This window comes from Trachemys scripta, chromosome 4, assembly GCF_013100865.1.
Source record: "Trachemys scripta elegans isolate TJP31775 chromosome 4, CAS_Tse_1.0, whole genome shotgun sequence".
Taxonomy (NCBI): domain Eukaryota; kingdom Metazoa; phylum Chordata; order Testudines; family Emydidae; genus Trachemys; species Trachemys scripta.
In genome coordinates, this window is record NC_048301.1 from 81,117,636 (window position 1) to 81,135,672 (window position 18,037).

General features: G+C 44.5%; 1 protein-coding gene across 1 annotated transcript in view; it reads left to right on the top strand.

Moving 5' to 3' along the window:
* The first annotated feature begins 9,510 nt into the window (after positions 1 to 9,510).
* The window catches only part of FBXO3 (F-box protein 3), a 31,708-nt gene continuing 23,181 nt past the window's right edge, over positions 9,511 to 18,037 (top strand). Inside the window, exons 1-3 of the mRNA XM_034769711.1 lie at positions 9,511 to 9,669; positions 13,063 to 13,152; positions 16,522 to 16,685. Coding sequence (XP_034625602.1) covers positions 9,563 to 9,669; positions 13,063 to 13,152; positions 16,522 to 16,685 — 361 coding nt within the window. The 5' untranslated portion in view covers positions 9,511 to 9,562. The remainder of the gene's footprint in view (positions 9,670 to 13,062; positions 13,153 to 16,521; positions 16,686 to 18,037) is intronic.

Consider the following 18,037-nt stretch of genomic DNA (forward strand, 5'->3'; position numbering starts at 1 on the left):
CTCTCCCCAGCTGGCCGGGGAGGGTGGCCCCACTCTTCCCAGCCGGCCGGAGCGGCGCGGGGAGGGCGGCGAGCCCAGCCGGGCCCCACTCTCCCTGACCAGCTGGAGCGCCGGGAGGAGGGCGGAGAGCCCGGCTGGGGCCCCGCTCTCCCCGACCGGCCGGAGCGCCAGGAGGAGGGCGGAGAGCCCAGCTGCAGCCCAGCTCTCCCGGCTGGCCGGGGAGGTGGCCCCGCTCTCCCCAACCGGCCAGAGCACCGGGGGGAGGGCGGCGAGCCCGGCTGCGGCCCCGCTCTCCCCGGGTGAGCGCCGCCCCCCTCCAGGTGCCACCCCAAGCACATGCTTGGAGGGCTGGTGCCTGGAGCCAGCCCTGATGCAGACACACTAATACAGGCCTCTCCCTCACAAGTCTTTACTGGTGTTGCCATAGCAGTCCATGCAGTGGCGGATTAATAATTTGCCGCCCCGACTCCGCCCTTTTCCTGCCCCCATTCCAACCCCCTCCCCAAAGTCCCCGCCCCAACTCCGCCTCCTCCCTTCCCCTATTGGATCCCTTCCCCAAATCCCTGCCCCTTCCCCCAGTGCGTGGCGTTCCCCCTCCTCCCCCTTCCCCGCGAAACAGCGGTGCAAGCGCTGGGAGGGGAGAGAAACGGGATGCCGCAGCGCGCTTGCAGAGGAGGCGGAGGTGAGCTGGAGCAGGGGGCGGGGCGTGGAGGGGAGCTTCCGCCCCTGAAAATTTGTCGGCCTAGGCAATAATACGGCGCTGAGTCCATTGGCTGCCTCAGCACCACACTACTGCAATCTGAAAAAGAAAAAAAGAAAAGAGTTATTAACTGAAGGATACGCTGCATGACTACTCTATCAGCTTGTAAATCCACTTACCCAAATGCTCTAACAGCCAATCATCATCTCCTTGTATCTCCTATGACAGAATACATCCTCTGTGGTCTCAACTGCTTTATATGAGGGACGGGGATGGGGGAACTTGCTGGGCTGCAGGGAGGGAACTGGAGGGTTGGTTGTCCTCACTGAGACATCACCTGAAATTCCTGCCTCTGGTTCCTAGAGGGAAACACAACAGAGAAGAAAACTATTAGTTCAGCTACAAAACAAGTAAATTGTTACACGATCTCAGGTAACAGGGCCAGGTTCTTTGACTGGCAATACCAGTATCTAATCACCCGGGGAGAAAGTTAACTAAAATCTTCCCACCGCCCACCAGGTAAAACAGATTAAAACCATAAAACAGCTATGTGGTTACCCAAAGATGGGCCTAAGCCCAGTCCCCAATACAACCCTTGGCAATTTTCACTTCTATCAAAACAAACTAAACCAAGGTACCCCAGAACTGTACTGTATCTCGAAGGATGGATCTCAAGTGGGATCAGCTGCGGGTGTTAAGTGACAGTCTCTCCGTTGCTTGGATTCGTAGGGACCTGGACTGTAACTGTGCACCCAGTGGTTACCGGGGACAGGAGGAGCTCAGGACCTTCACTGCATTGGAACCAGGAACCAAGAGACTGCTGGTGTTGGCAGTCACTGGAACCAGGAAAAAGGTAAATGGATTCAGGTAGAAGATACCCGGATCAGTGGGATAGATCAGGTAAGATGGTGAAGGAAGTCCTCAATGCCCACACAAACGTGGCTGCCAAGTTCTAGTCCAGACTGGTTTGATCCAGTCTCCTCAGAGGCAGTTTCTGTGGCAAACTCTGTTTCCCGCCAAACAAAAAGGTGTGAGAGTCAGTTGTAAACAACCAAAACTGGACTCCATTTTAAAAGATGGATTCCATTGTCCAAAATGCCTTATAACTAATTATTTTAATACAAATACAATAAATTCAAATGTGAACAGTGAAACATGCATAAGTAAGCATGAATAAATATATATAGGGAACTCCGCCCTACAAAATGAACAACAAAAAAGAAAATAGATAGAATAGCAAGGAAATTAAATTGATAAAATTACTGAATGCATGCATGGACAGGACATCAAGCTTCTTATCTCCTTGAGCTCTTCATAATAATTTGGATTTCCAGGCCCAAAGTTGAGGGCTTCAAAGGGAGGTTGGTGACTCTCTGCCATGGCATCTATATTGGGCTTATTTCTTGTTCTTTTGGGTGCGTGTGTGGATCCTTGTGCTGGACAGAATCATCCATTGGAAGGAACCAAAAATGTGAGAACTGCAAATAATATAGACCACAGATATTATGTCCCGACTCTTGGAAGCTTTTTGTAGTGGGGATGCTGAGAGCCACTGAACCAAACTGTAAACTCTATATATAATGGAAATCACTTCAAGTCATAAGAACATAAGAATGGCGCTACTGGGTCAGACCAAGGGTCCATCTAGCCCAGTATCCTGTCTTCTGACAGTGGCCAGTGCCATATACCCCAGAGGGAATGAACAGAACAGGTAATCATCAAGTAATCCATCCCCTGTCGCTCATTCCCAGCTTCTGGCAAACAGAGGCTAGGGATACCATTCCTGACCATCCTGGCTAATAGCCATTGATGGACCTATCCTCCATGAATTTATCTAGTTCTTTTTTGAACCCTGTTATGATATTGGCCTTTACAACTTCCTCTGGCAAGGAGTTCCACAGGTTGACTGTGTGTTGTATAAAGAAATACCTCATTTTATTTGTTTTAAACCTGCTGCCTATTAATTTCATTTGGTGACTCCTGGTTCTTGTGTTATGAGAAGTAGTAAACAACACTTCCTTATCTACTTTCTCTACACCAGTCATGATTTAATAGACCTCAATCATATCTCCCCTTAGCTGTCTCTTTTCCAAGCTGAAAAGTCCAAGTCTTATTAATCTCTCCTCATACGGAAGCCGTTCCATACCTCTAATCATTTTTGTTGCTCTTTTCTGAACCTTTTCCAATTCCAATATATCTTTTTTGAGATGGGGCAATCACATCTGCACACAGTATTCAAGATATGGGTGTATGTAACAGGGGCTGGCCAGGAGACCTGTGCCAGGCCCCTGTTAGCCCAGCTCCAAGTACGGAGTATTAATTGGAGCTGGCTGGGTGTGGCTTGCCTAAGGGGTTAAGGAGAAACATCTGCTGGCCTAATCAGCCAGGAGACTATATAAAGCTGGCAGGAAGGACGCAGGGGAGGGGGAGAACTGGAAAGGGAGGAGCCTGTGGCTGGAGTTCCCTGCTAGCTGAAGAGCCTAGCAGTCCCACAGGGAGCTGGCTGTATTGACTGAACTGTATATACATGGTGGTGGGAACAAACACTTCAAATAAAAGGGCACTGGTGTTTGCACAGAAAAGGTCTCCGGCTGATTTTTGAGAGTGAAGCGCACCGTTACAGTGTACCATGGATTTATACATAGGCAACATGATATTTTCTGTCCTATTATCTATCCCTATCGTAATTATTCCCAGCATTCTGTTCAGTTTTTTGACTGCCGCTGCACATTGAGTGGATGTTTTCAGAGAACTATCCACAATGACTCCAAGATCGTTCATGAGAGGTAACAGCTAATTTAGACCCCATCATTTTTTATGTATAGTTGGGATTATGCTGTCCAGTGTGCATTACTTTGCATTTATCAACATTAAACTTCATCTGCCATTTTGTTGCCCAGTCACCCAGTTTTGAGAGATCTTTTTGTAAAAATGAGTACTTGTGGCACCTTATAGACTAACAAATTTATTTGGGCATAAGGTTTCATGGGCTAAAACCCACTTCATCAGATGAAGTTTATGTCCAAATAAATTTGTTAGTCTATAAGGTGCCACAAGTACTCCTCGTTGTTTTTGCTAATATAGGCTAATACAGCTACCACTTAGCAATTTTGTATCATCTGCAAATTTTGCCACCTCACTGTTTACTCCTTTTTCCAGATCATTTATGAACATGTTGAATAAGACTGGTCCCAGAACAGACCCCTGGGGGAGACCACTATTTACCTCTCTCCATTCTGAAAACTGACCCTTTATACCTACCCTTTGTTTCCTATCTTTCAACCAGATAACAATCCATGAGAGCACCTTCCCTCTTATCCCATGACAGCTTACTTTGTGTAAGAGCCTTTGGTGAGGGACCTTGTCAAAGGCTTTCTGAAAATCTAAGTACACTATATCCACTGGATCCCCTTGGTCCTCAGGCTTGTTGACCCCCTCAAAGAATTCTAGTAGATTGGTGAGGCATGATTTCCCTTTACTAAAACCATGTTGACTCTTCCTCAACAAATTATGTTCCTCTATATGTCTGACAATATTGTTCTCTATCATAGTTTCAACCAGTTTGCCCGGTACTGAAGTCAGGCTTACAGGCCTGTAATTGCCAGGATCACCTATGGAGCCCTTCTTAAAAATTGGCATCACATTAGCTATCCTCCAGTCATCTGGTACAGAAGCTGATTCAAATGATAGGTTACAGACTACAGTTAGTAGTTCTGCAATTTCACATTTTAGTTCCTTCACAACTCTTGGGTGAATACTATCTGGTCCTGGTGATTTATTGCTGTTTAATTTATCAATTTGTTCCAAAACCTCCTCTAATGATACCTCAATCTGGGACAGTTCCTCAGATCTGTCACCTAAAAAAATGGCTCAGGTTTGGGAATCTCCCTTGCATCCTCAGCCATGAAGACCGATGCAAAGAATTCATTTAGTTTCTCCACAATGGCCTTATCGTCCTTGAGTGCTCCTTTAGCACCTCGATCGTCCAGTGGCCCCACTGGCTGTTTAGTAGGCTTCTTGCTTCTGATGTACTTAAAAAAAAAAAAAAAATTGCTGTTTCTTTTTGAGTTTTTGGCTAACTGTTCCTCAAATTCTTTTTTGGCCTTCCTAATTGTATTTTTACACTTTATTTGCCAGTGTTTATGCTCCTTCCTATTTTCCTCACTAGGATTTAATTTCCACTTTTTAAAGGATGCCTTTTTGCATCTCACTGCTTCTTTTACTTTGTTGTTTAGCCACGGTGGCTCTTTTTTGGTTCTCTTACTATGTTTTTTAATTTGGGGTATACATTTAAGTTGAGCCTCTGTTATGGTGTCTTTAAAAAGTTTCCACGCAGCTTCCAGAGATTTCACTTTTGGCACTGTACCCATTAATTTCTGTCTAACCTTCTCATTTTTGTGTAGTTCCCCTTTCTGAAATTAAATGCTACAGTGTTGGGCCACTGTGGTGTTTATCCTGCCACAGAGATATTAAATTTAATTATATTATGGTCACTATTACCAAGCGGTCCAGCTATATTCACCTCTTGGACCAGATCCTATGCTCCACTTAAGACTAAATCAAGAATTGCCTCTCCTCTGGTGGGTTTCAGACCAGCTGCTCCAAGAAACAGTCATTTAAGTTGCAGCTCTCTCCTCCCCCGCCCCCCCCTTAGTTCCAGCATCTATGTAGGTTAGGTTCAACAATTCACACCCCCTGTGACACTTTCAGAGAATGCTGTGGATTATGATGCACTGGGTGTACTGCAAACAGTGTGGCTAGTGTGGATGCTCACTGTGTTATAGTTTTCTCAAATTCAGTCACACTAGTCCTCTTTTCCCCTTCTGCAAAACTGGCGTAATTATATTTATCTACCTCACAGGATAGTTATGAGACTTCATTCGCTGTTTGTAAATGTATTGACCCTTGGTTGCATGGGACTATGGAATTATAAATTTATTATGGTTATTATGACTACAATATCTAACAGCCACAATGTTTTTAAAACTTTGAGAAGGAAATTTGGTTCTTATATAATGTGGAAGATATACTTATTTAAAAAATTCTAAAATGTGTTATTTGTATTTGTTTTCAATCTTACACAATTTCATCACTTTAATTTAATTTATTTAATTCATGGATTTGTTTCAATTTGGAAGTGTACTATCAATTGCTCTTATTATCATTTCAATCCCAGTGGGTTCTAATCATGGATAACTGCCCAATGCGACCTACAGATCAAATAGTAGATCTAAAAAAAGTTGAAAAATATTAATGTAGAGATCTGTCTTGCCTGGGATCCGCTTTAGTACATTTCTAAAGGTAACTCTTGTGGGTGTGCTAAATATAGGAATAATGCTATGAAGTAATGTCAGTGGTTTGGTGCTCTTATTTGGAGCCTGTTCTTGGAGGTGGTGAGCACTACACTGGGTCTGATCCTACCAATATTTATGATTACGCATGCTCACTGGCTGGGGTAGTCCGATAGAGATCCATTTATTATACATTTTAATTTTTTGGAGGGATGGGAGGCTTAATTATCCTGTCCCTTAAAAGCAAAACACAATTTAATGTGGAGGAGTAATAATCTGAACACCAGTTATCTGTAACTCCTGGTTATCCGAAATTCTGATGTATTATCCTGAGTACAAAAGTGACTTGATTCTCTTCTCGCGCGCACCAGTATAAATAGGAGTTATCTCTGTTGAAGTAAATCAGAGAAGCGTAGGACCAGTAGCAGCGAAAACAGGGATTTCTGGATATTTGCAGAACTTTCTTCAGTTTTAACTGGATTTCTTTGCTCCAACTCTCCCCACCCCTCACAGTCTCTTCCACCTCAGTGTCACTCCACATCTGCCACTGTTCCCTCTTCTCACCTGCCCTATTCCCATCACCCCCTTCCCTTCCCTTCCCTTGTGTGTGCCTCGCCCCGACTGGCAGGAACCATTAGCGACCTCAGAGTTAGTGGGGTACCAACTGGATGGGACTGAGATGCAATGAGGGGGGCACATCTTGGCTGGGAGGCTCTGCCAGGCAGAGATGCCAAGGGTTGGCTGTCCTTAAGAGTGAAATTTACATCCCTAAAGAGTGAGATTCAAGGCCAAAGTGTGACATTTTCCAGGAAGCGTGTTAGGTCATTGGTTAAGACAGGGACTCTCATCTTTGGTCTTTGATGATATCCAATTGCCCAATTTTTTAATCCAACCAGCTCTTAATAGTTTTTAAATGTACACTGCTTAATATTGCATAAATGTCCTAATTCATACTAAAGTCTAGGGCATGTGAGAATTCTATAAGCAAATCAGTAGATTTTAATTAGGGCTGTCAATTAATTGCAGTTAACTCACATGATTAACTAAAAAATTAATTGTGATTAATCGCACTGTTAAACACTAGAATACCAATTGAAATATATTAAATAATTTTGCATGTTTTTCTACATTTTCAAATATATTTATTTGTGTTACAACACAGAATACAAAGTGTATATTGCTCACTTTATATTATTTTTATTACAAATATTTGCACTGTAAAGTCATAAAAAGATAGTATTTTTCAATTCACCTCATACAAGTACTGTAGTGCAATCTCTTGATCATGAAAGTGTAACTTACAAATGTAGAATTTTTTCTGTTACATAACCGTATTCAAAAACAAAACAATGTAAAACTTTAGATCCTACAAGTCCACTCAGTCCTACTTCTTGTTCTTGTTTTATATTGTTTTATTTTTGAATGCAAGTTTTTGTACATAATTCTACATTTGTAAGTTCAACTTTCATGTTCAAGCGATTGCATTACAGTACTTGTATTAGGTGAATTGACAAATATTATTTCTTGTTTTTACAGTGCAAATATTTGTAATAAAAATATAAAGTGAGCACTGTACACTTTGTATTCTGTGTTGTAACTGAAATCAATATATTTGAAAATGTAGAAAATATTTAAATAAATGGAATTTTCTTATTGTTTAACAGCGCGATTAATCATAATTAATTTTTTTTATTGCTTGACAGCCCTAATTTTAATAAAAACTACTATTTACTGGTTGGAAAAAAAACCCGAGGCCCAGAATTAATAACCCCTAGTTTAGGCACACAGTGGACAGGACACGAGAAATATTCAAAAATAAACTTATTTTTATATAAACCTAACTAAAAAGAATATGGTTTTATCAACACAGAAATGTTTATTTTGCATATCACCTTGTCCTTGTGATCACCCACTTGAAAAACACTTTACAGTACACATCTTATTTGGTTTGTATATTATTGCTCATATTTATAAAAAAAAAAAAAAAGTCTTGCCTCTCATGGTGTTGGGGTTACTAGGCCTGCCTGAGCCAAAGTTCTTCCATGTTTAAACTCTGTCCTTCCATGTTTAACTCTAATCAACCTCAAAAGCCCAGGACAGGAATTGGAATGTGGAAACAGCCAGTTAGCAATTATGACCTTGTTCATGCCAGGTACCAAACAATAATGGTTTGCATGATTCTAGCTGCGGAAGGGGTAATAAACTAAGGGTAAACAGAACCAAATAACTGTTTAGGGAGAAGTTACTAATAAGCTAGATTTATAGCCCTAGAATGATTTAATTGCTGAAATGTATAAAATGCCTTCGGTAGAGAGGGGAGGGGGAGTAGAGGGGGGTGGTAGGGAGGAGGGACTTAGTTGTAAAATGTATAAAGAAGAGAGAAACTGTTTTTGCTGGTGTGCTTGATGTGAGACTTGCCTGTCTCCTTGCACCACTTTGAGATCTCAAATAAACTTTGATTGTTTCTCAACCTGGGTATGTTTATTGACGCGAAGCACTCCGGGCAATGAACCCCCACTGTTGCTGTCCTCGGGCCCCTGTGCCGGCAACAATAGGACAATGAAAGACAATGAATTTGTCCAGTGTGATTTAAATTTTGAACTGTATTTTGCAGAACCTGCAAACTTTCAATCAAGTCCTGCTCATTTTTAGGGCAAATTCATATTTTTTTTTGGACCGTCAAATATTCACAGACAAGCCGCCCGTCTCACAGAGCCCCCTCTCTCTCCTCTCACACACTCTTGTATAAAATGCGATCCTGTAGTTTCTATGCTTACCATAGTACCATTACCGAGTTTGGAAAGCCTCATGCCCCCGTCTCCAGAAGCATTGTTGTCTCTTTCAGCCCCTGAGTAAAAACACTTTAAATCTTTATCTAGTTACTCAAAATGAGTGAGCTAAGCTTAGGCATGTGTCTTGTGAGAGTGAGATTGCATGCTAACCAGTGACTCTCACACTCATGCTCAATGAGTGAGACTTGACATATCTGGCAGGGCACCCCACAGGCAAGGGCCCACCCTTGTGAGTGCAGCTCCATAGAAGGGCCAACCTCTGGGGCAAGCCAGGTGCTGGAACTAGGAGTACTGGGGAGGGGGGTGTGCTGCAGCACCCCCTGGCTTGAAGTGGTTTCCAGCATATAGGGGGTTTACAGTTTGGTTCAATGGTTTTCAGCACCCCCCACCATAACCATTGTTCTAGCTAGTGTGGCCAGATAGCAAGTGTGAAAAATTGGGCTAGGGGATAATAGGCCTCTATCTAAGAAAAAGCTCCAAATATCGGGATTGTCCCTATTAAAGTGGAATATCTGGTCACCCTAGTTCCAGTAGCATTTAAGACTGAGCCTAGGCCCTTGGGCCACGTGGGGGCAGGACCCCTCCCCCTTTGGAGTCTCTGCCGAGCTTGCAGTTCCCGCGTTGCCCTGCAGGGCGCTCTGCGCGCCCGGGTTAGGCGCGGGCCCTTTAAGAGCTTCCTCCTTCCAGCCCGCCCCTCCCCGGCGTTTGATAACAAACCGGCGTGAGGGGCGGGGCTCCCCGAGCAGCAGCAGGCCCAGCCCGGCCCGGCGTTTTTCAAGATGGCGGCGGCCGTAGAGCCGGAGCCGCAGCCCCTGAGCCTGGAGCTGCTGCCCACCGACCCGCTGCTGCTCATCCTGAGCTTCCTGGACTACAGGGACCTCCTGAGGTAGGGCGGGACCCCGGGGCTGGGCGCGTCTGCGCTGCGGGCCGCTCCCTGGGGGTCAGACGCTCCTTCGCCGCTACCCGCCCTCCGCTGCGGGACTGGGGCGGCGCCCCTGGCGCGGCGTGTCCCAGGCGCTGATGCGCCCTGGCCGGCGGTAGCGGCCCCGGGGGGCGTGGGCGGCTCCCGGGGGAGCGGGGTGCTCTCTCGGAGCCTGTGCGGCACATCCCCGGGCAGGAGGACGGGCCCCCGGTAGCGGGGAGGGACGCAGGGTAGCGCAGCAAGTGGATTTCGCGATCCCCTTTAATGAGGCGTCAACAGGTGTGTTCTCCGTAAGTGCCCCAGCGTGTGTGCGCGGCGCCCCCCAGTCCCGTCCTGTGCTGCTGCGGGGCGACCCGCACCGTGCCAGGGGCGTCCCCTGGCTGCAGCACAGCCGCGCGGGGTTGCTGTCCAGCCCTCTGAGCTCCGGTGCTCACACATGGCTCTCCCAACTCCAGCGGCCCGGGCGCTGCAGGGAAACATTTCGTGTAAATTCAGGCTGGGCAGTGCTGTGAACACACTGAATTGGTGTGGCAAACAGTGTAAGAGAAGACGTTTCGAGGTTGGGTACCACGCAAGAAAACTTGGAAATTCTCATGAGAGGAAACTTGACCTATGTGACATTACTGAAACCTGTACACAGTGTTGTAGCTCGGTTAGTCCCAGGCTGTTAGAGAGACAAGGTGGTTAAGGTAATGTATTTTTATTGGACCCATTTCACCCATCTTGTATCTCTAATTACTCAAACCTGGTGGGATAACCACAGTATTTGGTTGTTAAAATTGCTGATTATAACCTGTTTTCAGAAGGCTAGAGTGGATAACAGATGGTGGGATGGCACTATACTTTAAAGATCCCATTACAATAACTCCTCGCTTAACGTCCTCCCTCTTAACGTTGTTTCGAAGTTACGTCGTTGCTCCCTTAGGAAACGTACTTGTTTAAAGTTGTGCAATGCTCCCTTATAATGTCATTTGGCTGACTTTACAAGGGAGAATTACACGAGTTCCTCTTCTCCGCCTCCTCTCCCTCCCTACCAGTGCTTCCCAGGACTTTCTGGGAGGGAGGAAGGGAGCGGGGAAGCAGCCGCCCCCCCACCCCCTGGCAGGCGGGGCCACCTGGAACTTAGGGGCTGCAGGGCCCTGAGCTAACGGGCCCCAGGGTCCTGGCCTGCAGCTCGTAAGTCCCTTTTGGAATGCGGCCCTGCGAGCACGGGCAGGAGGAGCAGGGGCAGCCGCGCAGCCAGCGGCCAGAGAGAAGCATCGCTTTCCCCTTCAAAGCTGGCCAGAGAGAAGCGGAGAGCCACCTACGAACCCCCTGCATGAAACAGGAGCTGCCCCAGGTAAATGCTCTGCACCTCCTGCCTGCCCCGGCCCTGAGCCTCCTCCTGCACCCCCACCCTGAGCGCCCTCCTGCACCCTAACTCCCTCCCAGACCCCCAGAGCTAAGCCAGGGGCACCTCCCCACCACAGTACTGTACAGTATATGATGTCTTTTGTCTGCCCCCCAAAAAATGCATGTACATTAAATCTACATTCCCATTAAATCTTATGGGAAAATTGGATTAGTTTAACATTGTTTCACTTAAAGTTGCATTTTTCAGGAACATAACTACAATGTTAAGTGAGGAGTTACTGTACCTGTTTTAGCATTATTTAATTAACTTTCACTTAGGATCTTGAATGCATATGGATCAATGGAAGGAGTACTGGCTAGGGGTGTTACAAATCACTGAGAAAACAGCATGATTAACTTCTTACACACATGTCTATAATGTATGGGAAAGAAAATTGTGGGAGTATTGGAAACTTCAATTTGGGAGATGTATAAGACCGCTAGCACACTGCCAGTAGTAAAACATCATTAGTTTCTAAAAAGTATAGATAACTTTTGAGGTATTTTGTGGTAACTTTATTTTGGATATCATTGTGGTGGATAAAGATGAATCCATCGCTTGACTGGAAGTTGATATTTGTCTAGGAACTAGTGATCATGACCTGATTCAATATGGGTAAACCGAGGATAGAGCTATCCAGTAATAGGTATAGCTGGTGCTTCAAAAGGGCTAATTTCCCAAAGCTGAGGAAACTTCATAACAAAGTAAAATTGGGGGAAAAAAATGACTTAGTGCAAACAGCTCTCTCAAATATTCACACTGTGCTGTTCTTATTTCATGCTGATAGTTACATTATTTCCTGTACTTGAAATGAATATATTTTTCATATTTTTAAATAGGTAGTAATCAACTGACAGTCAGGTAGTTAAAAGGTTTCTTCCGTCACTACTATCACTGATGGAGCTCCATCTGTAGTGGCAACAATGAAAGCACTAGTGTAGGCTGACTGCCTAGTAGATAAAACTGATTAAAACTATCAACAGCTAGCCCAGGGGTAGACAACCTATGGCACGCATGCCAAAGGCGGCACGCAAGCTGATTTTCAGTGGCACTCACACTGCCTGGGTCCTGGCCACCGGTCAGGCTCTGCATTTTAATTTAATTTTAAATAAAGCTTCTTAAACATTTTAAAAACCTTATTTACTTTACATACAACAATAGTTTAGTGTTATATTATAGACTTATAGAAAGAGACCTTCTAAAAATGTTAAAATGTATTACTGGCATGTGAAGCCTTAAATTAGAGTGACTAAATGAAGACTCGGTACACCACTTCTGAAAGGTTGCCGACCCCTGAGCTAGCCTATGCTAGCACTGCTACCACTAATGGAATGTCACAATGGAAAATTTCTAGTAAAATTCTTCTGTGAAATAGACCTATGTCTTTGCCTATTCTACAAAAATATTTAATTGCCAAGAAAGTTCCCTAATAATCATTCTCTAGGGCTGTGCCTACACTATCAGATTGTCACTGTAATTCACTGGCTTTGCAGCTATAGTGAAGACAGTCCTCAGACATATTTGTCATCATGTAGCGACTCTGGTGGTGTATTATGGTGACTGCCAATGTAGATGAGACACAATACTATTTTGTGGCTGGAGGGAGTGCAGGGGTAACCCCACCCCCACCCCAAATGTCATAAACCATTTTAGAAAACCCTGTTTTTGCTTGGGTATCTAACAGGATTAAAAATGTGGTTCTGTAACATGGTTTATAACATTTATTTTCTTCTCTTTGCTTATGTGGACAGGAAAGCCTTGTTGCAACATGTTTTAATGACAGTTGTATTGCATTTAAAACTGTTTGTATTCCCTAAAAATAAAGTTAAAACTTGTTAAAATTTTATAGCTCTAATGGTCATTTTGACACATAATCTTAAATATGTTAATACCTTGACTTGCATTTGTCCTTCATTATTTTACTACTTTTTGCAATCAGACTTAACACTGACTTTTATTTATAGCTGCTGCTATGTAAGTCGAAGATTTAACCAGCTATCAAGTCATGATCCATTGTGGAAAAGACACTGCAAGAAATACTGGCTTTTATCTGAGTAAGTAAGGGTACTCTTATCTTACGGAAAAAAAAATTAGTTTGCAGCAGTTTTTTAACCAGCTCATTTGGTTAACAGCACTATTTTTGCATAGGATCTTTCAGAATAACATTGCAAAATGCTTCATAGCCTCTCGTGGTCTTTAAGTAATGCTTTGTAGAGCCAATATTAACAAAAGTTGTGAGATCAGCTGTACTCTGATATCAACTGAACAAAGTTAATGTTAGCTCTCGAAGATACTCATAGAGATTTGTTTAATATTGTTACTTCTATGATACCTGGTGGATTTGGCCTCCTCTTTAGGAATGGAGATGGATTCAGGGAGCAATTCAGGTAATTTTTACACAGTGCCACAATTTTGTGTGGTGCTTTTCAGACAGATGATGATGATGAAGGCAATGTTTTAGTCATAGGGGGTGGGGGAGGAGAGGTGGTTCAGGGGTGCTGGGGGCGATGACCTGGGAGCCCTGCTGATGCTGGGGGCAGGGCTTCCTACCAGCTCCATCCCTGCAGCTCCTAGGTAGCGGAGGCAGGGGCCAGGGCAGGGCAGCTCCCAATGGGAGCTATGGGGGGACACCTGCAGGCGTGGGCAGTGTGGAGACCCCTCCACCACCTAGGAGCTTCAGGGGTGCCCCCCACCCCAGGTAAGCATACCCCCACACCTCACAAACCCCTACCTCCAGCCCTGAGCCTCCTCCCACACACCCAAACTGCTGCTGCTGGCCCAGGGGCTGCCCGGCTCGAGTAGCCCCTGTGCCAGCACCAGCCACAGACTTGCCGCCTTAATGATGTCCCTGTTCCAAAGAACTTACCAGCTAAGACCATGATCCTGCAAATGCTTTGCATGGATGATATTCCATTGACTTAATTGAAGTGCTGCACAGATGCAGAGGTCAGACTCTAATGAGATTGGGACTTAAATTTAGGCAAAACTCAACAAATGATGACACATGGGGAATGGAGGGCACACATCATAAAATTACAGTCACTGTCACTTTACTTGCAATCTCTGAAAATAAAATGACTGAATATTTCCATTTTGCAAATGGATATTGTATTCTATTTACATGTTCTCATTCAAACTAAGAATCGGTAAACACAAAAGCATTTCCTAACTTTTAACATGCTTTGTAGTATTTGGAAATGGCCTTCTCTCTAAAATATAACTAACCTGTTAGTTCCACATCTGAAAGCTGCATGAGAGACAAGAAACTACCCATTTTGAATAGAACAGCCTAAAAACAACTTAGTGGAAATATACAAAATGGAGAATTCTGTTTCCCTTCATACATACCCAGTATTGCCAGTCCTCCCCCTCAGCTTCTACCAAGATGTTATGGGGCAGGGATGGCTCAGTGGTTTTAGCATTGGCCTGCTAAACCCAGGGCTGTGAGTTCAGTCCTTGAGGTGGCCACTTAGGGATCTGGCCTTGGTCCTGCTAGTGAAGGCAGAGGGCTGGACTCAACCTTTCAATGTCCCTTCCAGTTCTAGGAGATGGGATATCTCCATTAATTTATTTAAGAAAGCTAACTAGTTTTGCGCCTCAGTTGGTCAGTCAACAGTTCCAATCAGAGGCGGATTAAGATCTTTGTGCCCACTGCTCCACTAGAACATTTGGGCCCCCAACACCCTGGGGGGCTAATGGGGCTGGAACCAGAGAGGACCAGCATGGCCATGGCCCTGCCCCCTTTTAAAAGTGTTAGGGCCATGCCTGCCCACTTTTTAACATGGGTGTAGTAGCCTCGGGCAGGCCTGGCAGGGGCTGCACTTCACCGCAAGGAAGCTGATAAGGTGATAAATAATTTCCCCAACTATAAAGCACAGTCCCTGCTAGTAGTGCCAACCTCTTCCCGATGCGGGGCTGAGATTGGCCTTAGCTCCCACTCACCATGGGGCCCTGCTCCTCCTCTTCCCCCCCCCCCCCGAGGCCCTGCCCCTTGGCCAGGCCTGAAGCCAGAGCCACCTAGGGAGCCCGGGCCACTGTGGGGAGCCCTGGACCCTCCACCTGCCCTGGGTGGTGCACCCTGGGATGCGGGTACATGGGCCAGGGGCTGCTCTTACCACCCAGCCCTCCACTCAGGGCAGGTGGAGGGTTTGAGGCTCCCCATAGCAGCTCAGGCTTCCTGGACAGTTCTTACCACAGCCCAGCTCCCGCATCTAGCCTGAGCAGGAGACAAGGCCACAATTCCAGCACCTGTTATGTGACACCCCCCCCCATGCTTTTACACAGGTTCCAGTGCTCCTATGGGGCCCCCAAATTGGCCGGGGCCCCTGGGCATGGGTGCCTGGGACTGTGTGTTAATCTGCTACTGGTTCAGCCCTCTAGCAGCTCAGGAACACTCAGTCCTGGTAAAACTTTCAACAATCCGCCTTGGTGGATGGGCCATATCATTGTATCTGAGCCTCCTAAAAAGCAGTGCCTGGCATGCTAGTCTGATCTGAAACTTTTGTCCTTGTATAAAAAGGCCTAAGGAGATAATTATTTTGGGAGTTCATTTTAAGTGTTACTTACTTTGATGAATGGTGGTTCTTTAAGTCTGATTTTTATGGGAACTATTTTTAAAACTTAAATAAGGCCACGTGCTTTCCCTAACCAGGCTCCCACCACCTTTTCCTCACTCAGCTCTTTCAAAGACTTCTTTTATGATGTATACAAGAATGAATTGATAACAATTAATAAACCTTCCAAGTTATTACCTTCTCTGTTTGTCTTAATGTGTTATGTCTTTTCTGTATCTGTTTTTTACATTGTGAACTCTCTGAAGACTGCATTTATTTGTGACTTAAATGCTGAAATGTTCATTGCTGTTCTACAAATGAATAAAAGCTGAATTCCCTGCTATTTGTCTCAATTTATAATGGGCGTTTGTTTGTTTCTTTTTATTGCAGGAGGTGCTCTTTGGAAAATAAAATCTCATCTACATATGAAATCTTTATTTTAATTGTCACCTCTATTTTCGTGACCTGGTTTCTGGTCCCGTAGTCCTTATTTAGGCAAAATTGAGAAAGGACAGCAGGGTTGAACTTTTTTTTTTTAACTTAAATGCCTTCTGCACATGCAAGTTAAATTGATCTGATTTAGTTTTTCTACAAGTTCCTGAGTTTAATAATGGCCCACAGTCCTCTAAAGAAAAGATGACTGGCTGAAATATAGTTACTTGCAAAGGAAATTAAAAATTTGAATAGTTCCATGAATTAGTTGAACATCTGTACCTTCACAGGACTGAAGTGTATCGATGTTTACACTGTTATAACATAATGTTATCATTTTACTTAGCAAAACCCTAACTGCCTAAGCAATAACTTATTGTTTTTAAAGTGAATTTGTTAGACTAGAAATTTATCATATTTTTATTCTTGTCTATTCAGGACAGAGAAGACTCGGAGAAAGCAGAGCTGGAAGGCTATCTTTATAAGTATTTACTCTGATTTAGGAAGGTATATTCAATATTATGCTACACTTAAAAAAGCATGGGATGATATAGAGAGATACTTGGGACAGCGGTGTCCCCGGATGATTGGTTCTTTGAAAGGTATTGTATAAACATTATTTTTGTTTTTAAAGCCAAGATATATTTGTATCGTTCTAAAGTTTTACACTCACTGCATAATGTAGGTGCCCTACATAAGCAAAAGCACCAACTTTTATCAAACTGAACTCCAAAAAAGATTATCCCGAATCTTAGACATGGTCCCATCCTTCCCTCTGTTTCTCACTGATTTCCCAAACTTCTTGGACAAGTCTGAGAGAACATGTGGGCCCATTTCTTGTCCTGAAGGCCTTCAAATCCAGGGTCAAGTGAACCAAGACATGAAGCGAGGTCCAAAGTTGAGCCACTCCACAACAGTGACCTGCTGCTAGCTCCTTCTCTATTAGATCGGCATAAGTGTTTTAAGAATTATCACCGGGAGGGGGAGAGTAAGGGTGATGATTTTTCAAGTAGTCCGGCCCAGTAAGTGTCATTGGTAAAACAAACATCGTAAATTCAGCTAGGAAACTGTTGGTAGGCAGCACAGATTCCAGAGCAGTGACAAAACCTGGGTACTTCCTCTGTGCCTTTCTCAACACCCAATTGGCACTTCTGTTCATACACTCCTCTCACTGTGCTCTCTGCAGCACCATTAACTTGGGTAGGACTTGTACCCGGGTAGCCGAGATCAGGTTTTAAAAAGGCTGAGATGGGGTGAGGTATTATAATTTCCCTGAGTGAATCCTTAGGGTAGGAATTGAAAGGGCCTAAGTTAAGGTTGCCTGGCTACTGTGTGGAAAGTGTTACTCTGCATTTCCTGGTTTTCTAATATTTGTATCTTGATTTTTCTATGTAAATATTCTTAACTCTACATGTCTGTTTTGGAATGTTTTTAAATTTTAGGAATCTAGGCTGAGATCCTCAAAGGCGCCTAAGGGAACTTGGCTGCCTAACTCTCTTAGGCTCTTTTGACAATCGCAACCAAACTCCTCTTCTAGAAGGACATGAAGAGCTCAGAGTAGTGTAGAGGAAAGGATGGTCAGATGGCTAGGCTGCTAGTCTGAGACTCAGGAGACAACCTTGGCTCAATTCCCTACTATGCCACACGCTCCCTCTGTGACAAGTCACTTAATGTCTCTGTGTGACATTTCCCCATCTGTAAAATGCGAATAATAGCACTTCCTACCTCAGAGGTGTTGAGTATAAGTACATTAAAGATCAAGGAACTTGCATACTGCAGTAATAGGGGCCACATTAGCACCTAAAATAGGGTTGAGGTCCTGCAGCCTTAACTCCATGTTAACTACTTTTTGTTGTTTGTGGATTTTCTTGTATCTGGCTAGTCTTTCACAACTAGGTGTCTGGTTCAAATCCCTTCCTGGTCGCTACATTCACCAGTAGTAAATACTGTCTTG